This window comes from Oncorhynchus kisutch, linkage group LG7 (genome assembly GCF_002021735.2).
Source record: "Oncorhynchus kisutch isolate 150728-3 linkage group LG7, Okis_V2, whole genome shotgun sequence".
NCBI lineage: Eukaryota > Metazoa > Chordata > Actinopteri > Salmoniformes > Salmonidae > Oncorhynchus > Oncorhynchus kisutch.
Genome location: NC_034180.2, coordinates 14,709,393 through 14,736,401, shown reverse-complemented (window position 1 = coordinate 14,736,401; position 27,009 = coordinate 14,709,393). Strand labels below are relative to the sequence as shown.

Here is a 27,009-nt window from a genome sequence, read left to right as displayed (position 1 = left end):
TGGATGGACCGATTTCCTCATTCCACCCGCAAGCGCAGCTTTTTCATACCGAATTTTACACATGTGATGCAACTCAAAATGCGTAATAATAACCCAAGAAATAGGTTCAATTACCAGATTCTCATATGGCCCATTATATTAGGCTATCGGTATTCCTGGGCTATATCAGCCAATATGCTAGATGTAGTTTAAAGAGAGCAGAGTTGGAGAGACTTGCACTTTCTCCTGAGCTACGTTTTAGAGCCTACCTTTAAGTTTCGAATTGGCTCATTCATCCACCCTCATCTCCCATGTAACTATCCCCCGGGTCATTGCTGCAAATGAGAATGTGTTCTCAGTCAACTTACCTGGTAAAATAAGGGTTAAACATTTTTATTATAATAATATTCAGACAAGACAAATATGGGTGATCAATATTTATTTCTAGACAATGTAGTAAACTATAGCCTAAATCATATCTAGGAAGAACATTTCCTTGGAAATAATACTGCCCTGTGCTTCTCCACACACGCATAGGCCTATAGCCTACTCTATTTAATTGAGACCACACGTACACCTGATCTCGCACGTGTGGCAACTGAACTTGAAGCAGCAAGAATGATTGAAAGCAAACACTTGCACTTTCTCTTGAGCTACATATAGGAAATAGCCTACCTTTTAGGAGGACAATTTGCATGCAGAGACAAGTAAACGGGTAATCAATCATTTTTTTAATATTTTTTTTAATAAATGAAAGGCCGCAATGCTCGCTCACCATGGTAGCCTGTGTGCGCGTTGTGCCTTTTCCTTTCCTCTAATTTTTTGATTATACCTCGACTCACATTGGTTGAGCGGCCTCCACTTCTTTCCATTATCAATATTTAAAGACACTGTAAAAAACTATAGTTTAATCATATTTAAGTTAATTTCCTTGGAAAGGTGCTAACTAGGAGAGGAGAGGTAGGATACTGAATTTAAAGCAGCAGATTTCTGAGTGTGTGTGTGAATAATGCGACATGATGATAATGTAATAATGATGATGATAGCCTGACGCGAACAAAGCAGAAAGATGACCGTTTCCAAATAATGTGCAGGACAGTTAAAATATTTTAATCTGAAAGGTGTCTGTGTGACTGCCCGTTCCCACCTGCAGCAGGAAAAATGCAGACCGCACCGCAATGATCCCTGTTGGGACCCGCAGGTCTCACAGGCATCCGCAGGAATGCAGCCCTGATATAACCTGTTTAGTCACTTGTCCTTCAGACAAGAGGTGACTGAAAATGTTGTATTGTTAGATGCAAGAAACCACATTTTTTATTCCCATACCATTATTATTACAAAGAATCAGACAAAAATACCCTCTGCCGATTGGCTCCTTAGCTTATCAAGCCCGTCTCAAAATACAACACTGCCCCTTTTAAAAGAGCTCTTTACCTAACTCACTTTTCAAAGAGGTCTAGAAATGTATGCCTACACGTTTTCTGCTCTTGTAGCAAGCAATCACTCCCCCATCGCTGACTGGAAACTTGACATAATAACTTACTAACTAGCAAAGAACATGACCAAATGTGCACACACGGCAACGGCAATGTAATTTATCACTCGTGCCTGTCAATGCAATAGAATCCTCATCCGATGCACTCTGCCTAATCTTTAACAGTCTAACATAACCTTCTGTGAAGGACTGTATTAGCAGTAGTGTTGTTGCTTGGTTATACCTAACTACCGTCGTAGTAATGATGCCTTAGCTAAGGAGACAACTAGGAAATAGTGGTTGTGCTTAACACATACAATTTTGGAAAATGTATTTGGCAAAACAGTTTGTTCTCCATTTTCCTCACATCAGTGTTGTTAACGGACAAAGTGGTGCACTGCAAACCAGCTTGAGGGAGGAAAACAGTACTACGACTACGTGGGGTGAGCGGGAGCGGGAGCTAGAGAATTTTTGTCCTCGGATTGGCTCGGCGCCAACTTCAGACAGTTGAGTCAAAAACCACAATGTGTCAACTATAGAAGCCTATTCTTTGCGTATTTTTAGGTAGTTTTTCGTACTGTGTACTTTGACCTCAAATTGCATGCATGGTACACAAAATGCGTGCAGGTTGGCAGGTCTGCAAATGGAAGAAACTGAAGGATGTTGATTGTTTTGACATGCAGGAGATGAGAGGGGTGGGAGAGGAAATGGAGAGCGATTCCCTCGACTTACCTTGTCTTTTGCTCTCTGCTACATCCCCTTCGTCCATATGTTCTTCCTGACCCTGCTCTTCATCCACCTCTTCCTCCTGTGCTTGTCTGTGGCTGCTGTGTTGGCGATCTGCACCCATCTCACTGCTGCTCTGGCTGTACCTGGAATAACAAACAGATATTATCATGAATCCCAACATAAGGAATTATCTACACAGAATTTGATCTCAACTCATTCAAGTTAGTCTCAGAACAGATTTTTGGTGCTTCATGAAAATTATTAGGACAGTGTTCAGTTGGGAGAAAACATTTTTAAACAAAGTGAAACTGAGTTTCTATACGAATTTCCCCAGTAAGAACAGATGGTCATTTTCCGTTTCGCTACAGTTTGCCCTACTGAACATGACCAGTTGGTCATGCCCAGGTACACACTTAAATGTATTGGTTCCTATGTTCAAACAAGGATACCAACCCTCACACACTGCTAAGCCAGTTTCAACCAACGCATCCCAACATCATCTTAAAACCAAAAATTATTTTGATTTATGATCACTTCTTCTATCAACCATGTTATTTTGTCATTTTCACTATGTGACAACCACCAACATATGGTATGTATGTTTTCAAACATACAATAACACAAACAAACACAAATGTACTTACCCAGTGTTCCGTCTGGTGTACTGGAGTGGCTCCTCCTCTTCCTCCTCCTGGGGCTCCTCCCCCTGCAGCTGATTGGCCTTCTCCAGGGCCAGATCGCTGAGGCGCTGGGCCAGGGCCATGCGGTGGGACCGCGAGGCGTAGCGGATGGCCAGGGTCACTACGTTCTGGGTCATCAGCTCGGCCAGCTCCACGGAGCGGAACTCCCTCTCCAGCTTACACGACAGCTGCAGATTGAAACACCCAATGTATGGATAACTAATCATAGTTTGTAAAATACCTTGATTAAATTACTGTATTAAGGTAACACATACATTTGGTATGCATTCCAAAATGTTGGTTTTAATTTGGAACCTTTGCCTCACATCACGCCTGTGTGTAGGACTTATTTTGATGTGAGGACCCAATGCTGAGGAAAAGTATTTTCAATAATCCTTTCCTGTGAATATGCCTGTCATTTTGTGCTGAACCAAATCCCCCAAAGTCCCAACAAAATAAAATAAAATTCTGTTGCTCTGGAAAGGTTTATGAGATATCCAATGTAAACAATTCCAAATTCTAATCCCAAACTAGGCTCGGTGGACCCATGTGTTGCTGCTACTGTACTCACGGCAAACATCTTCATGAGCAGCTCCTGCTGTTCTTTCTGGGCTTGGCTCTGGCCTTCCTCGTCAATCTCATAGCCGCTGGACGACAGGAAGCCGTAGTGGTTGTGGAGGAGCACCGAGCGCCAGTACTGCTCCTGGAAGGAGAGAGAGGGACAGAGACAGTGAGTGGGGCTATGTACAGGTACCTCCCAAAATAAAGGAAACACTTGAGTAAATGAAGGTTCTGGCAGCTCTTATGGTGTGGGTTGCATTTCCCTGGCATGGTTTAGGTCCACTCAACCGCTTAAGAGGGCAAGGTAAACACCAATAAATACACATTCTGAGTGATCAACTTCAACCTATGGTGAATCATTTTTATCCTGATTGGAGTGGTCTCTTCCAGGATGACAAAGCCCCCATCCACAGGGTAAGGAACGGTTTGATGAGCACGAAAACAATGTAAACAATATGCCTTGGCCATCTCAGTAACCAGATCTCAACCCAATAGAACACTTATGGGAGATTCTGGAGTGGCGCCTGAGACAGCATTTTCCACCACCATCAACAACACACAAAATGATGGAATTTCACAAGAATGGTGTTGCATCCCTCCAATAGAGTTCCAGACACTTGTAGAATCTATACCAAGGCGCATTGAACTAGTTCTGGTGGCTCGTGGTGGCCCAACACCCAATAAGACAGTACGTTGGAATTTCCTTTATTTTGTTACCCACATGTGTATGTATACAGGGTAATATATCAAAGAGATATTCAAGGACATTTCTGTTTAAAGGCTATTTGCAGGTTCTAAATAGCTACAATGGTAGCTCAAGCAAACCAATAGATCAACTATAAAGCTCTAGGTAGGCAGTGTCTCTCCAAAGGCTGAGCTGACTAGAATAGCAGAGCATAGCATGGACTGTATATGTTGGCTTTACTGACCTCCATCGGGCCCTTAGCCTTACTGACCTCCATCGGGCCCTTAGCCTTACTGACCTCCATCTGGCCCTTAGCCTTACTGACCTCCATCTGGCCCTTCTCTGTGGTGGTCTGACAGAGGGGCAGCTTGAAGGGAAGGACGGCCACAGCAGGCCTGGGCAACGTGGGGGGATACCGGGACCCTTTACATGGGATACACCTGGAGGAAAGAAGATGAAGAGATGGATTAATTATAGAATTTACACAACCTCTTCATTTTCTATTATCGGGTTTTTAAGGGCCAGAGTCCTGCTGTTTTTCATTCTCTCTCCATCTCATCAGGGCAATCAGTGACCACGACACCTGACCACGACTCCATTTTGTTGATCCCTGCCTACAGACAGAAACTAAAACAAGAAGCTCCCGCGCTGAGGTCTGTTCAACGCTGGTCCGACCAATCTGATTCCACACTCCAAGACTGCTTCCATCACGTGGACTGGGATATGTTCCGTATTGCGTCAGACGACAACATTGACGAATACGCTGATTCGGTGAGCGAGTTCATTAGAACGTGCGTTGAAGATGTCGTTCCCATAGCAACGATTAAAACATTCCCAAACCAGAAACCGTGGATTGATGGCAGCATTCGCGTGTTACTGAAAGCGCGAACCACTGCTTTTAATTAGGGCAAGGTGACTGGAAACATGACCGAATACAAACAGTGTAACTATTCCCTCCGCAAGGCAATCAAACAAGCTAAGCGTCAGTATAGAGACAAAGTAGAATCTCAATTCAACGGCTCAGACACAAGAGGTATGTGGCAGGGTCTACAGTCAATCACGGATTACAAAAAGAAAACCAGCACTGTCACGGACCAGGATGTCTTGCTCCCAGGCAGACTAAATAACTTTTTTGCCCACTTTGAGGACAATACAGTGCCACTGACACTGCCCGCAACTAAAACATGCGGACTCTCCTTCACTGCAGCCGACGTGAGGAAAAACACTGCCCGCAACTAAAACATGCGGACTCTCCTTCACTGCAGCCGACGTGAGGAAAACATTTAGACGTGTCAATCTAAACGTGTCAAGCAAGGCTGCAGGCCCAGACGGCATCCCCAGCCGCGCCCTCAGAGCATGCGCAGACCAGCTGGCTGGTGTGTTTACGGACATATTCAATCAATCCCTATCCCAGTCTGTTGTTCCCACATGCTTCAAGAGGGCCACCATTGTTCCTGTTCCCAAGAAAGCTAAGGTAACTGAGCTAAACGACTACCGCCCCGTAGCACTCACCTCCGTCATCATGAAGTGCTTTGAGAGACTAGTCAAGGACCATATCACCTCCACCCTACCTGACACCCTAGACCCACTCCAATTTGCTTACCGCCCAAATAGGTCCACAGACGATGCAATCTCAACCACACTGCACACTGCCCTAACTCATCTGGACAAGAGGAATACCTATGTGAGAATGCTGTTCATCGACTACAGGTCGGCATTTAACACCATAGTGCCCTCCAAGCTCGTCATCAAGCTCCCGCCCTGTGCAACTGGGTACTGGACTTCCTGACGGGCCGCCCCCAGGTGGTGAGGGTAGGCAACAACATCTCCACCCCGCTGATCCTCAACACTGGGGCCCCATAAGGGTGCGTTCTGAGCCCTCTCCTGTACTTCCTGTTCACCCACGACTGCGTGGCCACGCACGCCTCCAACTCAATCATCAAGTTTGCGGACGACACAACAGTGGTAGGCTTGATTACCAACAACGACGAGACGGCCTACAGGGAGGAGGTGAGGGCCCTCGGAGTGTGGTGTCAGGAAAATAACCTCACACTCAACGTCAACAAAACTAAGGAGATGATTGTGGACTTCAGGAAACAGCAAAGGGAACACCCCCCTATCCACATCGATGGAACAGTAGTGGAGAGGGTAGTAAGTTTTAAGTTCCTCGGCGTACACATCACAGACAAACTGAATTGGTCCAGACAGACAGCATCGTGAAGAAGGCGCAGCAGCGCCTCTTCAACCTCAGGAGGCTGAAGAAATTCGGCTTGTCACCAAAAGCACTCACAAACTTCTACAGATGCACAATCGAGAGCATCCTGTCGGGCTGTATCACCGCCTGGTACGGCAACTGCTCCGCCCACAACCGTAAGGCTCTCCAGAGGGTAGTGAGGTCTGCACAACGCATCACCGGGGGCAAACTACCTGCCCTCCAGGACACCTACACCACCCGATGTCACAGGAAGGCCATAAAGATCATCACGGACAGCAACCACCCGAGCCACTGCCTGTTCACCCCGCTATCATCCAGAAGGCGAGGTCAGTACAGGTGCATCAAAGCTGGGACCGAGAGACTGAAAAACAGCTTCTATCTCAAGGCCATCAGACTGTTAAACAGCCACCACTAACATTGAGTGGCTGCTGCCAACACACTGACTCAACTCCAGCTACTTTAATAATGGGAATTGATGGGAAATGTAAAATATATCACTAGCCACTTTAAACAATGCTACCTATAATATAATGTTTACATACCCTACATTATTCATCTCATATGTATACATATATACTGTACTCTATATCATCTACTGCATCCTTATGTAATACATGTATCACTAGCCACTTTAACTATGCCACTTTGTTTACATACTCATCTCATATGTATATACTGCACTCAATACCATCTACTGTATCTTGCCTATGCCGCTCTGTACCCTCACTCATTCCTATATCTTTATGTACATATTCTTTATCCCCTTACACTTGTGTCTATAAGGTAGTAGATTTGGAATTGTTAGCTAGATTACTTGTTGGTTATTACTGCATTGTCGGAACTAGAGGCACAAGCATTTCGCTACACTCGCACTAACATCTGCTAACCATGTGTATGTGACAAATCAAATTTGATTTGATTTGATGACAGCTTTGCACTCGTGGCATTGTCTCAACCAGCTGCATGAGGTAGTCACCTGGAATGCATTTCAATTAACAGGTGTGTCTTGTTAAAAGTTTATTTGTGGAATTTATTTCCTTATTAATGCCTTTGAGCCAATCAGTTGTGCTGTCACAAGGTAGGGGTGGTATACAGAAGATACCCCTATTTGGTAAAAGACCAATAGCAAGAACAGCTCAAATATGCAAAGAGAAACAACCACTTTACCTGAGCTGCTGGGGGTTCTCATGCACTCCCACCATCCAGTAGTGGTCTGACTTGCCCTTGCAGTTATCCCTGGTGTTACACACAGGTGTCCACATGTTTCCCAAGGAGCGGTTTAGCAGGCGCACCACACCCTCAGAATCAATGAAGCATGGGGTTCCTGGAAAACAAGTGATGAATAAGTGATGTGCAAGAGATTGTTAGAATGAAGATGGCTCTGTACACTGATCAGTTTGGCGTTTTCCCCACTGATGGTTAAGGTAAGGATCTGGGGAGAGCAGGCTGATCCTAGATCTGTGCCTAGGGCTGTTGCGGTGATCGTATTAGTGGTACACCGGCAGTCATTAGTCATGGACATGCTTCGTCTTTGGTAATACCCAACTTGGAAACGACTCAGTTGAACAGCAGGTTGAAACTGAGTGTAGAACATGGTCATTGTAGATGTTTCAAAGCCTAACACAATGAAATGGACAGCTTTCTAAGGTGATTATTAATTCAAAACACCCATATGCATATTAGAGCTTACAGTATGCATACACATAGGCTTGTAAGCCCAAGCCCGAAAAAATTATCTGAATTAAAATTATGGTTGAGCTGTTATACAGTACATAGACTACCGCATATTATGCATGGTAGAAAAACAAAAAACTGATTTATGATGTCTATGATAGATAATTGGTATAGCCTTTGATTGTCGACTGTATTATTGTGCATACTGGATGGACTGGTTACCTTATGCTACATTCCAAAATGTCTATCCATGACTCTGGGAGAGAACGTTTAACCCTAGGCCATGCTGTTGGTTCAGGGTTGGAGAGCCCATGGCATACAGAGTTTGGGCAAAATGTCACCTTTCGCACAGCGAGAGCATGATCCTCAAAAAGTGGTTGATGAGTGGAGTAAAATTAGTGTTCTTCTATTTCTTAGCTGCTCATATTAATTTGATGATCCTCTATAAAACCGAAGTAGCCTACCAATCATTAAAAAACGGACGCAAAAATACAAAATATGCATGTGTGAATAGCTGCATGCATGAACCAGACATAAAAATTCTGTCTATAATCAAAGCCTACTTTAGACCAGTCATCACAACGTCAGCCATCTACCATATTTTGCCGACCCAACGTAAAGTCCCTAATAGAAAACTTACTTGCATGACTTCAATAAACTGCATTGCTGACCATCATATAGGCTACACGCGTGCTCTCAACACAGTTACTGTAGGCAATCTCCATGTCACATTCACAAATCTCCAAACTATCTTTGTGGAACTGGCAGAGGCTCAAAATGTAAACTGCAGCTACTCGCTGTTAACAAAATGGCTGGTACATTGTGTCCACAGACACGCTTGAGGAAATAGACATTTGAAACATCATGGGAAAATAATAAAAAGGAGGGCACAGGCTTGACTCACCAGATTCACCGGGACTTGCTATCCATGGTGCTATATCTCCGCTACTAGGCCTATTTGCTTGTCGGTTTGTTTAGCGGAGAATCGGATATGTTCCCCGTGACAAAGTCACCACAATAAGCAGTAAAGTAGAAACAGCCACAACCTTCCGAATTCCCCGATAGCCAGGCGCAAGGGGAGAGAAAAGGCCTGACTTCTTTCAGCCAAAGGTAAGCTAAAACAAATGTAATTTTCAATAAGCTGTAGGCTAATAACCTCATAATATTGTAGGTCTACATTTAAACTAGGCTACATCAACAAATTGTGTGTTGACTTTGACAGAACTTTGAGTTGATTAAATTGTGACAAATACAACAAGAAACCATAAACCCGATTCCTGTCCATATTTCTCCATTTACAGTGGTGTAATTATGTCCGATTTTCTTTGCTGGTATTATTTGCTTTTAAAAGCATTTCTGGTTTGAACAGGAATACCGGGATATTGTTGTAATTTTCTCGGGAAGGAAAATGTGTAGACTTCTGGGAAAATATTAAGCCCTAATCCTTACCTTAACCATCAGTGTGGAAAACGCCAAACTGATCTTAGGTCAATGTACAGAGTCAACTTCATTCTACAATCTTTTGCACATCACTTTTCAAAGAGGTTCCCGTTTGGTGTCTACTGAACACGGCCCAACAGCAGCTAGCATTTGAGAGGAGGTGTGGCCTGACTCACCCTCGGCTGTGAAGCCTAACCATGAAAGGTGAGATTTGCGGGAGAGGGGGAGGGGCTCCCCGTGGATGACCTGCCGCCTCTTCTGTCCAAACTGCAGCAGCTGGACCCCTAGGGCCTGTTCTCCGTCAAACCCTGTGCCTGAGGACAGACAAACACAATAGCGGTTAGATACGCCTTCTCAGTAGAGCTACATTGCCCATCATACCCATCATTATGCTTCTAAGGAGGATTGGGACTCTGTTTAGCATCTGATGCTTGTTTTCTCTGTGCATTAGTATGCGTGTAGGTCCGTCTGTGTGTGACAACACACATGCACACGTGTCCTACCTCGGTGGTAGACGACGAGCAGTTGCTCCCCATGCCCAGCAATGCAGACCACGGGTCCAGGCAGGCTGAACAGCTCCCTCTGCACCCCTCCGATGGAGAAGAGGCGCAGAATGAGGGCACTGGTGGCAGCCGCCGCCCAGCCCTGGCCCAGGCATAGGGCCTGCACATCCTCCCCCTTGGGCAGATCCACCATCCACTCCTTGTTGGTGTCCCACGATGAGAAGTGAAGGCACTGGAGCTTACTGTGGAGGGGAAGAAGGGAGGGGAGAGAGAGATACAGTGAAGCAGCTTAGGTTCCGTTTGAAAAAAATGGGTAATCAATTTCAGTGTCTTCGCTAGATTGTGGTGCCAATACAAAGGGGTCTTTCACGAGAGACTTGGGAATATCGAAATTGATTTCCCTTTTTAATCCTTCAAGATGCAAAGTTGGTCGAGAACCAGTTTGGCTAATAAAACTCAGACAAGGCTTTTGTGGGAAAATATCCCCAGAAACATGAATAGCTAATATCTAAATGTCCCAGTTAAGGCCATTAAAAACTTCACGCAAACAGGATGTCGTATGCAGTCCGTTCTAAAAGCCACACAAAAGTACGTGTGAAAAAGATGATCTGTCTGTTTGAAGTGTGTAGCGGCCTATAGATATGTGGTCTACCTGGCGAGCTCGTCGGTGCCGGGGCAGGCAAGCAGCACGGCCTCCTGGGAGAGGTCTGCCACGGTGTGGCCCAGGGAGTTGGTGAGGTGCATTGCATGGTGCACGGCTGTGTCGTGGAACTCCACATCAATGGCGTTGTCCTGGTCGTCATTGTAGCCGCGCACAATTCCCACCGAGTTCCACATCTGACAGAAGGAGTACAGAATACATTATCTCTGGGTTAGACAGCTTTGTGGATAACTCACTTAGACTACTTTTGAGGTCTGAAACCATCCGACAAACAAGTTGATTTTTGGATTGCAATGTCCCTTTAATAGGGCATGTAAGTACATCTCTAGAAAATTCATGAAACTTATTATTTCCTATATTTATACAAAACCATCAACTTTAAAAATAATACAACCTGGAACATCATTAATATAAACCTTTCAGGCAAGAGTAAAGTCTGCGTTGTGTGGGCTGGCTCTCACCATGAAGCGGTGCATGAGGTGTGCCGGGGTGGAGCCTGGCTGGAAAGCCTTCTGTGGTGGGGTGGGCATTGGCCCGTCGTAGACGGGCCGGAGGGGAGCAGCCACGGCAGCGGGGGGCACTATGGCGCTGCCAGCGTCATCGTCATCAACAAACTTATCCAGCCCCTGTTTGAGCGAGCCTGTGTCTGTGGTAAATGGGAACACATGCAATACAGCTCAGTGATGCTCAAATGTTTAAGTGATCCCAGTCTTGAATTAGGATGACAAGGAAAGAGAAATTAATGTACTTGTTAATAAGATTCAAGACTACTTTAGTAAAATTGATGTGATGTATTGTTTCTCAAGTGACATTCCCACAATTAAAGCTGGAATCTTTAATGGTGAAACTGCCACGTCCGTTTAGGATATTACAACAACAAAAAATAAGTTAATGCAAACAAAAACATTTTCCTTTCTCCTAAGACATCATTGCACTGGATTAGAACAGAATATTTTTTCCCTGCTGCTCAACTCCATTTTGTCAACAAAACAATAACAAAAGGGCTGGGGGCGAACAGTGGTAACATTTCCACTAATGCGGATTCCACCTTTAAATTCTATGGCAAAGCCTTCATGGGATAGTTTCAATGTCACATGCACAAGTACAGTGAATATGCCTTTCTTGCCAACTCAAAACCCAACAATGAAATAACAATGTATTACTAGAAAAAAAACATAAGAAATATGAAATACATAAAGTAAATATATATACAGGAAATATTTTAATTCAGTTCCAATACCATATTTACATGTGCGGTGATACTGGAGTGATGAGGTAGATATGTATAGGGTTAAGGGGACTAGGCAAAAGGATATAAAATAAACAGATTAGCAGCAGCTTGCATGTGAGCAGGTGTGCGAAAGTGTAGACGCAGTATAAATGTGCATATTATGTGTGAGTGAGCAAATTATGGAGTGACTGTTTGTGTGTGTGTTGGATTGACAGTGTGTATGAAAGTGTAGGGACCTGTGAGTGTGAATAGAGACAAGAGAATAGAGAGCAAATATTGAAATAAAAGGTCAATGAAGATACGAAGTAAACTCTGTATGTGTAGCTATTTTGTTAACTATTTATCAGTCATATTGCTTGGGAATAGAAGCTGTTCAACAGCTTCAACTGAGGGTTCTTTTATAACTCTATTGTGTCTGTGTGAACTGAAAGTGGACCTCGGAGATTTACGATGTCTTTGGGTGATACCACATTCCAGAGCAGGAGTTAACTTGTTGGGGATAGGGGGCAGTATTTTCACTTTGGATGAATTGTGTGCCCATAGTGAACTGCATCCTACTCTGTCCTAGATTGCTAATATATGCATATTATTATTACTATTGGATAGAAAACACTCTGAAGTTTCTAAAACTGTTTGAATTATGTCTGAGTATAACAGAACTCATAGGCCAGGCAATCTTCCAAACAGGAAGTGAAATTCTGAATGTGGGTCAAATTTGACATCATCGCCCCTTCCCTTCCAAATAAGATATGGATCTTTTAGCACTTGCTACGCCTTCCACTAGATGTCCTCATTCAGTAGAACGTGGAATGGAGCCTCTGGTGTGAACTTTGACCGAATGGGAGGGGAATGAGTCACTGTCCTGGCAGAATGCAATTTCCCTGTGGCGAAATTTGTCTGTTGATGTCACCGTCGTTCCATTTGGCTGCAGATGAAAACGTATGATCCGGTTGGAACGTTATTGAAAATAACATCCTGAAGATTGATTCTCTACTTAGTTTGACCAGTTTATTCGACCTGGAATATATCTTTGAAGTTTTCGTCCGAGTTCGCCTGGACCAGCGTCAGCTTTTGGGCACGTGAGCTGAAAAAGCTAGCAAATGCAGCTAATTGGACACCAGTATTGGACATTATGGAACAAAACAACGATTTATTGTGGAACTAGGACTCCTTTCATCAGAATGCAGTGCAAGATCATCAAATATGTAAGGGAATATTTATGATGTAATTTCGTATTTCTTTTGACTCCAACATGGCGGAGAAATATATTTACGTCTGAGAGCTGTCTCAGATTATTGCATGGTAGGCTTTTTTCGTAACGTTTAAAAAAAATCTGACACAGCGGTTGCATTAAGAACCAGTGTATCTTTAATTATATGTAGAACATGTATCTTTCGTCAAAGTTTATGATGAGTATTTCTGTTATCTGGCGAAGCTACCTATAATTCCTCTGGATATTTTGGAGGCATTTCTGAACATGGCGTCAATGTAAACCGAGATTTGTGGATATAAATATGCATATTATCGAACAAAACAAATGTATTGAGTAACAATACACATGAGTGTCATCTGATGAAGATTATCAAAAGGTTAGTGATTCATTTTATCTCTAATTCAGCTTTTGTGTCTATCTTTGGCTGGAAAAAATGGCTGTGTTTTTCTTTTGATTTGGTGGTGGTCTAACATATGTTGTGTTTTCGCTGTAAAACATTTAAAAAATCGGACATGATGGGTAGATTAACAAGATGTTTATCTTTCATTTGCTGTATTGGACTTGTTAATGTGTGAAAGTTAAACATTTCTAAAGAATATTTTTGAATTCCCCACGCCACCTTTTCAGCTGAATGGGGGTGAGTTCCCCTTGCCATAACAGGTTTTTAATGTTTCTGTTCTATATGGTACCAGGGAGAGATGGCTCAGGGACAGACTCTGGTTTCTACACAATGATTTTTTTTTAAGACAGATACGGTCTATAGCATCTTTCATACAAATCTTAACCTTGTGACCCATTCCATACATCTGTTGTTCGTCATGTATCTTTGCTATAAAAATACCTTTGTCTTGGGGCTCTTAACAAATCATCATTCGTCGACCTGCCATCACTCAATCGATTCACTTTGTGTGTGTTGTATTGACCAGCTCCCTTATTAATAAGTGAATAAAGATTTAGTTGAAATATGACTGACTTGTGTGATATGTTTGTCTCTCCTCATTTGATAGTAAAGAAATTAACCACCAGAGAGGCACTGTGTCTCACTTTTTATTGATCTCTAAGGCTTTTGATACAGTTGATCACGCTATACTGAGGCAGATTGTCAAGCGTAGGTCTTTCTGAGCATGCAGTTGCATGGTTTGCTAACTATCTGTCTGATAGTGCACTCAATGTGATGGGCTTATCTCTGTTAAATTGTCTGTCTAATGCTGTGCCCCTGGGCTTTGTACTTGGTCCTCTCTTATTCACTATTTATATAAATAATTTAGACAAATTGGCAAAATACGTAACCTTCCTTTTATGCTGATGATACTGTTATTTATTGTTGTGCCTCGTCTCTCACAAAAGCTTTTCAGAACTTGCAAACTGCTTTTTGTACTGTTCAACATACCTTGTGTCAATTGAAGCTTATCCTCAAAAAGCAAAATGGTGTTTTCTAAAGCAAGAAAAATACCTTTCACCTATTACTACCGGTCAGGGCAATGAGATTGAGGCTGTAACCTCATAAATATCTTTGAATTTTAATTGATGACGGCCTCTTTTAAATTGCATATTCAACAAATTACAAACAAATTTAAGCTGAAGTAGGGATATTATTTTAGGAATAAGGCCTGTTTTTCCTTTTGAAGCCAGGAGGCTAGTATCAGCTACATTTATGCCTATATTAGACTATGGTGATATTTGAGAACAATTGACACCCTTTACCATGGCGCATTGAGATTATTTTAAAATGTAAACCCTTACGCTCCACTGCACTTTATATACCAGGGCTGGCTGGCCTTCTCTAGTCACTTGTAGGCTCAGTCACTGGTATACATTCATTTACAAAGCCATTTTGTGTTTACTACCATTTTAATGTGGTGGGTACTCGTCCTAAATGAATTTGGTAAAAAAGGGCTTTATGTACTCTGCACCATCGGCTTTAAACGTCTTACAAAATAGTTTTCAACTTGAAGAACTAAACTCATTGACAAAGGATTTTGAGGCTGATTCCTTGACCTGTCAATATTTTTTAATTTGCTGTTTTATGTTGTTATACTTCTGCGATTTCTAGGTTTTTAAATAGATTACTTGTAGTTTTTCATGTCCGTCTAATTGTGTAATGACTTGGTGCTGGCCATCTTGGCCAGGACGCTCAATGAGCCCTTCCGGGTTAAATAAAAGGTTAAATAAATAAATACAAATAAATCGTTGGGAAGAGCACGGTTGGGTCTTCCTTTGTAATCTGTAATGGACTGGAGCCCCTGCCACATGCGGTGGGTGTCGGAGCCTGTGTAATATGATTCCACCTTATTCCTATATGGTCCTTTTGCTCATTTGACGACGACTGTGGAAGTCATAGCAGGCCTTCTTGTACTTATTCCTGTCTACGATCGTAGCATCAGGGTGCTCTGTGTGCGGTAGCCCTGCCCTTTAGTTTAGCGCCAACCTCAGTGTTAATCTAGGGCTTTTGAATGGGAAAGGCGCGAACCCTCACCGTGGGTACAACTTTGCCGATGCATTTTTTCGAATGAAGCCGGTGATGGAGGTGAAACATAGGACTGCTTTGCTGTAACATACCCTCTGATTCTGGTGACCATTTCTCAACAGAGCGAATCGTGGGTACTTTCTGTTTCAGCTTCTGCTTGTAAACAGGAAGCAAGAGTACGGAGTCATGATCCGATTTACCAAATGGCGAACGAGGGAGGGCCTTGTATGCTTGCTTGTGGGTAGACTAGCAGTGGTCTAGGACTATCACCCCTAGTGGCATTGGAGATGTGTTGATGGAAGTTGGGCATCAAATTAAAAATCGCCCGCATCCAGAAAGGTAGCCTCCGGGTGTAGGGTTTCCTGCTTGTTTATAGCCTTGTACAGTTCGTTAAGCGCCAGCTTGTTATTTTTATTGTCCTGAGGTGGAATGTATACAGCAGTCACAATAACAGCTGAAAACTCCCTTGGGAAGTAGAAGGGTCGGCATTTGACAATCAGGTATTCCAAGACAGGCGAAGAGTGGGTCGACACTTCCACTGCACTGGAATTAGCACACCAGTTGGGAGTTCATGAAGAGGCAAACCCCTTGCAAGACAGAGTCTTGGAAAGGGCAACATATCTGAAGAGAATATTTAATGAATGAAATACTGTAGCCATGCATGGTTTACTGCAGTGTTTGGTTTTATCTAAATGAAACCCAGGGGTGTATTTATCAGCTCAAAGAATTGCTGTTATAGAAGCCACCTATGATACTTTGATCAGCTATGTACGATGCACATCGCTTTCTCACCTAGTGAGTTCTCGTCGTCGAGGAAGGCACTCCTGTTCCGTGCTCGCCCCGTCGCAGGTATGAGGTCGTCGTCATCGTCCTCGTCCCCGGGGTTCTTGGCGGGTGAACGTGCGCCCTCGCTGATCCCCTCGTCCATGGGTCTGTCGTCATCGTCGTCGAAAAGGTCATCGTAGCTGGCTGGAGTCTGCTAGAGTAGAATAAACCTCACTCCCAAAGTCAGCATGTTATTGGGAAAGACAAACTGTTCTCAATGACTTACTAACCTGGTTCAATCACGGTTTAAAATAACATAGAACTGTGGAATGGACCTCAAGATCTCTATTAAAATAGAGGTGAACGAAGCAAAGAAACATGGCAAATAATAATAGCATCAACGTTGACCCTAGCTCTGTAGACTAAGCAGATCGAGCAGAACATGAACTGGTCCAAGAAGACCATGTTTGGGGTCAATTCGGCAAACAAACAGACAGTGTTAAAGTGTACCGATCCCAAAATTGGTTAGAAGTGAGTTAGCAGTGGCACATTTGGGTGGGATGGAGAAGCCTTCATGTAAGACCAGAGACTCACCTTGGTCGTAGTGGAGGAAGCCGTAGTGGAGGAAGAAGAGGATGAAGAGGAGAGCCCATCCAGCACGCCAAGACAGCCCTCTGTGTCGGTGTAGGCTATTTGACCGCCCGAGGGATGCCAAGCTAGTCCACACACGGTGTAGCCCTTCTCATGCTTCTGCCTACCAAATGGACAAAAAAATCCATGTCATTGGATTCAACTTTCAAATACTTGAGCATCGGATTTAGTTCTACCTGGAGTGTCAGATGTGTGGTGTGGGTGGGAGAGCGATTGGTACTAGGGATGTTAACGGTTAACCTTTAAATAGGAAAATACATTTGACCGATAATGCTTATCAGTCTATAAATAATTTGCATAATTCAATTGGCACTTGTGTATTTTTGTTAGTCATCATGTATCTTATTTATCAGACGCGCACAGCATACAGAGAACGTAGTTTGAGGAGTGGAATAGCCCATCACAGATCAGACAGCACAAGAGCACCTCTTCAAAAAGCTGGTACTGGAGTAAAACGTGCTTTTACAAGGCAAGTCATTGCCCATTGTGCAACAATAGCTGCTTTATTACAGGAGAATGTTCAATAATTGGCTATAACCTTTTGACTGTAAGATGATAGAAACATGCAACAATAGCAACAATAGCAAGCCTATTAAAGTGGACCAGAGTTTTAGCAACATGAAATCTTATTAAAATATGTTCTTATTTACCCCCTGGAAGAATCACAGTATCTGACAAGTGAGCACTTAGATAGATGGTCATTTTCATGTTCCCATAAATTCATAGACTGTTTGAGAACAACATATAGCAAGGCATTTGTGAAAATTCCAGAGCAATATAAAAATCGGGAAAGTGGCCGTGCGTTTGGACAATTAATAGACATTGCAGTAAATAAAACATCTTGTCCAGGACCGGAGTCTATGCAGACCGGTAAACAGGAGGGAACATTAGATAAACCCTTTCAAAACTTTCCGGGCTAGTTGGCCGTCAGAATTGCACTGATAAACGATGGGGAATAGTAACCCGCTCGTCTTCTGCAGATTGCCCGTTTGGACAACTGTAACGGGAACTTGACGGCCCACCCATTTGATCGATGCCAAATACATTTGATTGACAACTATGAGATATGCTAACTGTGGATAACAGTTGTTCAAGTTCAGCATAGCTAGCTAGCTAGCTAGCTAATTTAGTCACATTTCTTGCTAGCAATAAAATTAAATGACAACTGCATCTCTAGCTGTAGCCACCGAAAAACGATAGGAGGGGAAAAAGTCACTCACCCACTCCTCCAACGACAAAACTTCTGTGTTTTTTAGCTTGCTAAATAAATAGCTACATAAATAGATATGCTAGCCCATGTGTGTCAAACTCAAATCAGCGCATAGGCCATATAGAAAAAACAATGAATTTGTGAGCCAGACATAGCCTAGGAAAAAACATGAAACTGCAGCCCAAACTGGCCATTGTTTAATTACAAAAAAATATGGCCCTTTATAATGCCCACAGGATGCTGTATATAGAATTAACATATTAAAACCAAAGCAGATAATATTTGCAGGTCTGTATAATATGCTTCTACCATAATCAAAAAGTAATTTTATAACTCCAAATTGGTTGTTGTAACATTTAAACATATTTTGCATTGCATGGCTCACCGGATCGGTTGAATGCAGCATTGCTGTATGGTGCACTCAAAATCAGTGAAGGCTGCTGAGGTGAGAACGGCTCATAAGGACGGAATGGAGTTAATGGAATGGTATCAAACACATGAAAACCATGTTTTCGATACCATTCCAGCTTTATTATGAGCAATTCTCCCCTCAGCAGCCTCCACTGCTCAAAATGTATTGTAGTTGAGCAGCCAGCCTAGGCTACTGCAAAACGTTGCTGTAATAGGCCTACATGTTTCTTCTTTGCATGGTGTTTTGTCGCAGGTTTTTTGGTTGTTCATTTGCACACTTTAAAAAAACAAAGCCAGACTACAACATTTTAGTAGCTTAGTTTGAACTGTGGCATTTGTCTGTACACTTTCCCTCTGCTGCACGCTGTAAACGGCACACACGAAAGCAGCGCAATTGAAGTTGAATTCAAAGATGGGAGCGCATCAGACTGTAATTTCATAAAGTAGATGACTCAACTGTTGACTCATTTATACCACATACTGGGGAGCCATGCCCAGCCAATCAGAATGAGTTTTTCCCCACAAAAAAAGCTTTATTACAGACAGAAATTCTCCTCAGTTTCATCAGCTGTCCGGGTAGCTGGTCTCAGACGATCCCGCAGGTGAAGAAGCCAGATGTGGAGGTCCTGGGCTGGCGTGATTACATGTGGTCTGCGGTTGTGATGTACTGCCAAATTCTCTAAAATGACGTTGGAAGAGAAATTAACATTCAAATCTCTGGCAACAGCTCTGGTGGACATTCCTGCAGTCAGCATGTCAATTGCACACTCCCTCAAAACCTGAGACATCTGTGGCATTGTGTTGTGTGACAAAACTGCACTTCTTAGAGTGGCCTTTTATTGTCCCCAGGACAAGGTGCACCTGTGTAAAGATCACGCTGTTTAATCAGCTTCTCGATATTAAGGGCCTTGGTCAGGAATGTGACCAAAAACCTGATGGTCACACTGACAGAGCTCCAGAGTTCCTCTGTGGAGAAGGGAAAACCTTCCATAAGGACAACCATCTCTGCAGCACTCCACCAATCAGGCATTTATGGTACTGCGGCCAGATGGAAGCCACTCCTCAGTAAAAGGCACAACAGCCCACTTGGAGTTTGCCAAACGGCACCTAAAGACTCTCAGCCCACGAGAAACAGGATCCTCTGGTCTGATGAAACCAAGATGAAACTATTTGGCATGAATGCCAAGCGTCACGTCTGGAAGAAACCTGCCACCATCCCTACAGTGAAGCATGGTGGTGGAAGCATCATGCTGTGGGGATATTTTTCAGCAGCAGGGACTGGGAGACGAGTCAGGATTGAGGGAAAGACAAATGGAGCAAAGTAGAGAAAGATTATTGATGAAAAGCTGCTCCAGAGCGCTCAGGACCTCAGACTGGGGCAAAGGTTCACTTTCCAACAGGGCAACAACCCTAAGCACAGAGCCAAGACAACGCAGGAGTGGCTTCGGGAAAAAAAAGTCTCTGAATGTCCTTGAGTGTCCCAGCTAGAACCGGGATTTGAACTTGATCAAACATCTCTGGAGAGACCTGAAAATAGCTGTCCAGCGATTCTCCCCATCCAACCTGACAGAGCTTGAGAGGATCTGCAGAGAAGAATGTGAGAAACTCCCTAAATACAGGTGTGCCAAGCTTGCAGCGTCATACCCAAGAAGACTTGAAGCTGTAATTGCTGCCAAAGGTGCTTAAAGTACTGAGTAAATTGTCTGAATATTTATGTAAATGTGATGTTTTTTTAGTTAATACCTTAGCAAAAATGTCTACAAACCTGTTTTGCTTTGTCATTATGGGGTATTGTGTGTAGATTGAGGGGGGAAAACGATTTTATCCACTTTAGAATAAGGCTGTAACGTAGCAAAACGTGGTGGGGAAGAAAAAAAAAAATCGGGGGGTCTGAACACTTTCCAAATGCACTGTAAACAAATGCATACACAAAAATGTAACATTTCAGGGACATGGGACCAACACGTTACATGTTGCATTTCAATTTTTTTTTAGTATAAGGAACTGTCAGTTCCGATTTAAACTCTTAATGAAAAATGTCCTTTCCTTGTATGCATGCATAGATGTAATATTACGGTTTGGAAAAAGTTAACCGTTTGTTGACCGGTTAGTCGGCACCAAAATTAGTCCCAATTAGAAATGCAAATTTGGGTTATTCCATTGTGCCAGGCAAGATCAGTCGAACCCAATCAAGTATTTGAAAAATAAAAAACAGTATTGAACTTATATTGAACCCAGCTCGGCACAGTTCCACTCAAATGCTTCAACCAAAGCAAGGAGAACACAGTCAGTCCGTGTGAAATATTAAATTAAATCAATTGAGCGAATCGAATATTGCTTTCTAGGAGTTTCAGTGGGATTCTGTCTCATACCTTTCCACACACAGCTTGCTCTCCACGTCCCAGACCGTCAGCAAACCTCCGATGCTCCCTGCAGCCAAGAACTTCCCACAGGGCGACCATGCCACAACATTTATTGCCTGGTGGAAGGAGCAAGGAATGGAGAAAGATGGAGAGAGGAGGTGGAGGTGAAAAAATGACTCATTAAAGATGGAAAACCACCCTTTTAAATGGGAGCAACAGACCATTTTCCATATCGTTACCAATGTATACCAAGTGAAGTGTGGGTGAGGTGGTTTATAGGGCGTGCAATGCTTTTCTAATGAAATAACACATCAGTTTCCAATAACTGCTGTGAAATAAAGTTACAGTTCAATTAGTGCTATGGATGAACAAACCTATAATATGTTTCATGCCAAACTTGCATTAAGTTAAAAATCAATGTTTCAGGTTATGGTGTTCCTGTAGGTTTGTGGAGTGTAGGGATAACTAGTCGACTGGCCGATTGTTTGGCGTTAGGCTGTTGGTCGACCGACATTATTTTAGTCGAGCAGTAACAGACACAAAAGTTTGGACTCATTCAAGGGTTTTTCTTAATAAAAAATAAAAAACTATTTTCTACATTGTAGAACAATAGGGAAGACAAACAAACTTTGAAATAACACATATGGAATCATGTTGTAACCATGGCATTCTCTCAACCAACAGGTGTGCCTTGTTAAAAGTTCATTTGTGGAAGTTATTTCCTCCTTCGTAGGTTTGAGCCAATCAGTTGTGTTGTGACAAGGTAGGGGTTGGACTTGCTTGGGCCAAGAAACATGAGCAATGGGCATTAGACCGGTGGAAATCGGTCTTTTGGTCTAATGAGTCCAAATTGAAGATTATTGGTTCCTACCGCCGTGTCTTTGTGAGACACAGAGAAGGTGAACGGGTGATCTCCGAATGTGTGTTTCCCACTGTGAAGCATGGAGGCGTGATGGTGCTTTGCTGGTGACACTGTCAGTGATTCTACAGCGATATGCCATCCCATCTGGTTTGCGCTTAGTGGGAGAATAATTTGTTTTTCAACAGGTCAATGACGCAAAACACACCTCCAGGCTGTGTAAGGGCTATTTGACCAAGAAGGAGAGTGATGAGTGCTGCATCAGATGACCAGGCCTCCACAATCCCCCGACCTAAACCAAATTGAGATGGTTTGGAAAAGCAGCCAACAAGTGCTCAGCATATGTGGGAACTCCTTCAAGACTGTTGGTAAAGCATTCCAAGTGACTACCTCATGAAACTGGTTGAGAGAATGCCAAGACTGTAAAGCTGTCAGGGAAAGGGTGGCTACTTCGAAGAACCTCAAATATTTAAATATAATTCAATTTTTTTAAACACTTTTTTGGTTACTGCATGTTTCCATGTGTTATTTCATCGTTTTGATGTCCTCACTATTATTCTACAATGTAGAAAATAGTCAAAATAATGAAAAACCCTTGAATGAGTAGGTGTCCAAACTTTTGACTGGTACTGTACACACACAGAGTATATATTTGCGCCCATCTCAGTGAACTAATCCATTGCGGAAGGCTAGACTAAAAGCCAATTCATGCTTGATTGGAAAATGTGGTAGAAGTCTCCATATGGAGGGCGTGAAGCAATCGCAGAGCCTCCAGAGGCATGTAGAGGCCAAATCGAGCTCCGTACCGCAACACCATGCGCCTCCCAAATTTTGTAACAATGCTCTGTATAGCTCCATATTGACGTGATTTGTTGAATGTAGGCGTGGGTTGTACATGCTGTGCCAATGCAGACGTCGGATTGACCAAGCGCCCAGACGCACAATGCACTTTCCTCTCCAGAATGCACATTCATTGTTTCATAACAATTGTGTGAATTGTTTGCGTTTGATTGTTAGTGTATATCAATTCCCCATTACATATATCACCTGTAATACATTTACGAGTAATTCCTAGTCTGTTTGTTTCTTTGGTTACTGTAATTTTTTTGAATGCATTCAATATTATTATTCCAGTCTCCCCTCAATGTCAGACAGGACACATTGTTTGCAGAGTGCACAACCATTCCGTTTACGAGTTTTGTAAATTTAGTCATCCGTCTTTTGTTTGGAGCGCTCCTGGCAATGTTGAGTAAGGACACACATAGAAGTAGGCCTATAGGCTACCTGGCCTGCGCACAAATGTAGGCATATAAATGTGCCCATTTGGGGATCTGATAGTATTTCTGATTGGCTTAACGCACCACCATTAATGACCTGTGGAGCTACTCAAAGTAATGTTTTCTTCCCCTCAAACAGAAAGCAAACAAAGTCTGTTTTTACATCCATTGAGAATTACAATACTTCCTCAATGTATTTGATCAATCTTTCCAGCTCTCTGCCTTTCGATAACCAGTCTGCGTGAAAGGGAAAGATGTCATGCTCTGATCCAATTGAAACGTAATGAAATAGGCCTACCTGATTACTTCTTATCAGTGCTTGACTTGGACTGAAATAGGCTCCGGTACCCATTTTGGGTGCTGCTACTGTTTATATATAGGTCCAGGAGCTCCACAATACTTTTTAGCTAATATTCTATAAGAACAGGAGCTCAAGCAGAACATTTGAGGTGCCGGAACTCAGCTCCGGTGAGCTAGTGCCCAAGTCAAGCACTGCTTCTCATCCCTTGTGCAAATAGACTACAACTGGGTCTGTCCCGAGCTCACTGGCTAAGGAAACAGAGCCTAGAATATTTTATACAATGTTGGTAGTTGGCTAGGGACAAGCTTTGGGCCAGACCCAAGTTAAATAGTTTATACAATGTTTCAAGTTCGTTGCAGACAGGCCATGTGTAGCCAATGTGATTTATAGGATATTTATTTTTATATTTTCTACCTGCATACTGCAATGTTTTTATTTGTTGGCTTTATGTAGGCTATTTTTACATAGTTGGCAATGGAAATAGAAGTTGATTAACCACATGACAATGATTTTGAGATATGAAGACATGAAACTGTTTCACTAACATTTGCATATGAAAACCATAACTGGCATACAGATTGGTACGTAGAAATGGTAAGATAAATTGCCATTCCACATGAGAAAGTTTGCAGACTCCTCGTGTAGCCTATTACCGGCAACTTCAGGAGAGTAGTGGCAGAATCTGCAAAAGCCAGCAGGAGCAGGAGAATAGTTGGGTCAGGTTTTTTCAAATCGAATCAAGCACACACCGATTAAAACACCTGGTTTTCTGAGTAATCTTTCAAATTATTAGCACATGTAAAAACCCAAATCGTCATTCCAGCTGTGTATTTGGTCTGCACGTACTAGCACCAGCCGAGTGAAACTCCCTCTATAGCCCGAGTGAAGTGAGTTAGGAATAACAATGCATGAGTCTTAGAAGTAAGTTTTACATCAACTTTATATGACAAACTCAAATATGCTTCCCAAAAATATCACGGTAGAACATTTATTTGATTGGTGAGTTCCATCAGGTAGCATGATTTCAGATGTGTCCATGTAATTAGGAATATAGGGGAAATAGTTATTCTTACAAAGCATGTAAAAATTTATCAAACTAATATATCTATTATATCCACAATAACCGCATTGTGTGCATGTAACCGTACTCATTGACAGACTGCAAAAAAACATATCATTTCCCAAGCCCTGAATTCATTAGATCATTGCTGTCCATTTGAAATTAAGTTTATTTGACCTTTAAAATTGTACAACAAAGCTTATTTAGAAAAATATATATGTTTTTAAAATCTAGATATATTGTGAATTGCCTATAAATACAAGCTGCGTTTGATTTTTTGCCCATATCGCCCAGGCTTACAGTGGAGCCGTGCATGGTGTTGTTTAATAGGTAGAGGAGAAAACATTGTGAAACAGAGTAGGCCATCCATGAAGAACGCTTAATTTTGTTTTCCGTTTCAAACCCTTTTGTAACCTTACCGAACATGCCCCCCAGGTGTCCACTTTACCCATTGACCTCACCTGTGTGCCAAGGTCATCGGAGAGTGTGCCCACCTGGGCCCAGGAGTCTCTCTGGTACAGCTGCACCGTTGTCTCCACGGGAACGGCCAGGAGCTAGACACACACACACACTATGGAAACCACTGGACGCACTGACATAATGGATTAAGTGTCACTAAGTGGATCAGGATCGGTCTTGAAAAATATATCCTATCTCGATGAGACTAACCTGAATAAATAATAATGGTGCATAAAAGAGGTACTGAATACATGAGAGGTACTGAACAGGTGAAAACTATAGGTCACCTTAAAGCAGGGGTTCTTAAACATTTTCAGCCTGGGACCCAAATGAGAAATTCTGTGTTTTCCTGAGACCCAAGCTTAGAAAAATATGCAACTATACATAAATATCAGTACATTTTCATTGCCCTTATGCCTAAAACAAATGCAGTATAGACAAAAACAAATAACAATGAAATTAAATATCCATATAAATGTGTATTTTCCCCCATTAAAAACCCTGTCATACCTGTCTAGGTTGGAACTGTTGCTGTTAAAATACAATAAATCATTTACATTCTGAACAGGAATAAACAGATTGATCACATTACACAGATAAATAACAGAACACACACACAGGCTTCTTGATAGGGCAATCCTAAGTAACAGTACAGATGAAAAATGATCAGGTCTACTGTACATCTTACTGTAGAAATTGTTGAAAGTCTATGTTGGAACTGTTGCTGTTAAAATATAATACATCTTTTTTTATTCTGAACTGGAATAAAGTGATTGATCACATCACACATATGTAGACCAGAAAACACACACACACAGTTCTAATGAGAGCATGTCTATTCTGGGCTCAGTTTTGGACAGTGCAACACTGAGGTCAAGCTCAGCCTTGTACAGAAACAGCTTGTTTTTTTAAAAGTATGTCAGAGTTGAGAGCCCTGACTCACATGGGTATGTGGTGCCAAACTGGACCAGAACGAACATCTACTGCTTTCTCAGTCAGGCAGGAGACCGCTTCCTGCTGTAGATGAGCAACCCAGAACTGTGTGAGTGTGTTCGCCTCAAAAAGCATCTTGCTTCAATCAGTTTATTCCAGTTAAGAATGAAAATTATTATTGTATTTTAAACAGCAACAGTTCCAACCTAGACTAGTTTTCAACAATTTCTACAGTAAGATGTACAGTGGGCCTGATCATTTTTCATCTTCATCTGTACTGTTACTAGGGTGGCACTATCAGTAGCTAGCTTGCTTGGCGAATGTTAGCTATTAGCTGTGTAACATTACAAGGAAAGGGGATTGTTTGAAAGAGAAACTCACATCTACTATAATGAGAGTTAGTTAGTACTCCCTTATTTCTGCTTATCATCATCCGTTATAAAATGACAATTCCTTGCTAGCTGACTTTTCCACTGTCGGAGCACTGTTTCCTAAAGCATTCTGCCCTGTTTTGAAAGAACTCCCTGGGTTTACCATCATGCTGTGGATGTTTGTCATTTTATTGATTATTTATTAATTTGTTCATTGAGACTCATTACTAAGCACTTCTCCACACAAAATACATTGTGGGCACACATTGTCATAAGTTTGTATGGAAGAGAAACTCATCGATGTATATGCGTTTCATGACAATTGAGCTCAGTCAGAACTTGTGACTAGCATGAGTCCAATTCATGACAGCGGTGAGTAATGGCGAGGGGGAATAACAAGTCAGTGCCTTGTGCCTAGTGGTTAGTGTTGGACTAGTAACCGGAAGGTTGAAAGTTCAAACCCCCGTGCTGACAAGGTACAAATCTGTCATTCTGCCTCTGAACAGGCAGTTAACCCACTGTTCCTAGGCCGTCATTGAAAATAAGAATTTGTTCTAACGGATTTGCCTAGTTAAATAAAGGTAAAATAAAATAAATAAAAATTGTGTGTGTCGCAGAGTGATCTTCAAGTAAACTGCAGAAAAAAGATCAGGTAAACCTTGAAGACGGGCATCTCATCCTCACGCATCTGCCAAACTGAGACCACTGCTAAGAGAGCAGATGCACTTGAAACTGTGTGTATGCTAATTTAGAAAGGTTGACATAATCAGATAGGAGGAAATTGCCTAGGATCATATAGAAGGGTCAGGCCAAGGATGGTCGGGGTGTGATTCTGAC

The 27,009-nt window shown here is 42.5% G+C and overlaps 1 protein-coding gene across 4 annotated transcripts in view; it reads right to left on the bottom strand.

Moving 5' to 3' along the window:
• Window positions 1–27,009, bottom strand: part of wdhd1 (WD repeat and HMG-box DNA binding protein 1) — a 45,588-nt gene that overhangs the window by 7,914 nt on the left and 10,665 nt on the right. For 2 of the 4 annotated variants that reach the window (XM_031828518.1, XM_031828517.1), the window contains exons 8-20: window positions 24,871–24,963; window positions 20,922–21,028; window positions 16,872–17,031; window positions 16,305–16,491; window positions 11,063–11,247; window positions 10,593–10,777; window positions 9,941–10,182; window positions 9,614–9,751; window positions 7,491–7,647; window positions 4,407–4,548; window positions 3,434–3,565; window positions 2,827–3,050; window positions 2,186–2,325 (exon numbers count right to left, since the gene is read on the bottom strand). In XM_031828518.1, the coding sequence (XP_031684378.1) occupies window positions 2,186–2,325; window positions 2,827–3,050; window positions 3,434–3,565; window positions 4,407–4,548; window positions 7,491–7,647; window positions 9,614–9,751; window positions 9,941–10,182; window positions 10,593–10,777; window positions 11,063–11,247; window positions 16,305–16,491; window positions 16,872–17,031; window positions 20,922–21,028; window positions 24,871–24,963 (2,092 nt within the window). The remainder of the gene's footprint in view (window positions 1–2,185; window positions 2,326–2,826; window positions 3,051–3,433; window positions 3,566–4,406; window positions 4,549–7,490; window positions 7,648–9,613; window positions 9,752–9,940; window positions 10,183–10,592; window positions 10,778–11,062; window positions 11,248–16,304; window positions 16,492–16,871; window positions 17,032–20,921; window positions 21,029–24,870; window positions 24,964–27,009) is intronic. The other 2 variants (XM_020474947.2, XM_031828519.1) reach the window with 2 other exon arrangements.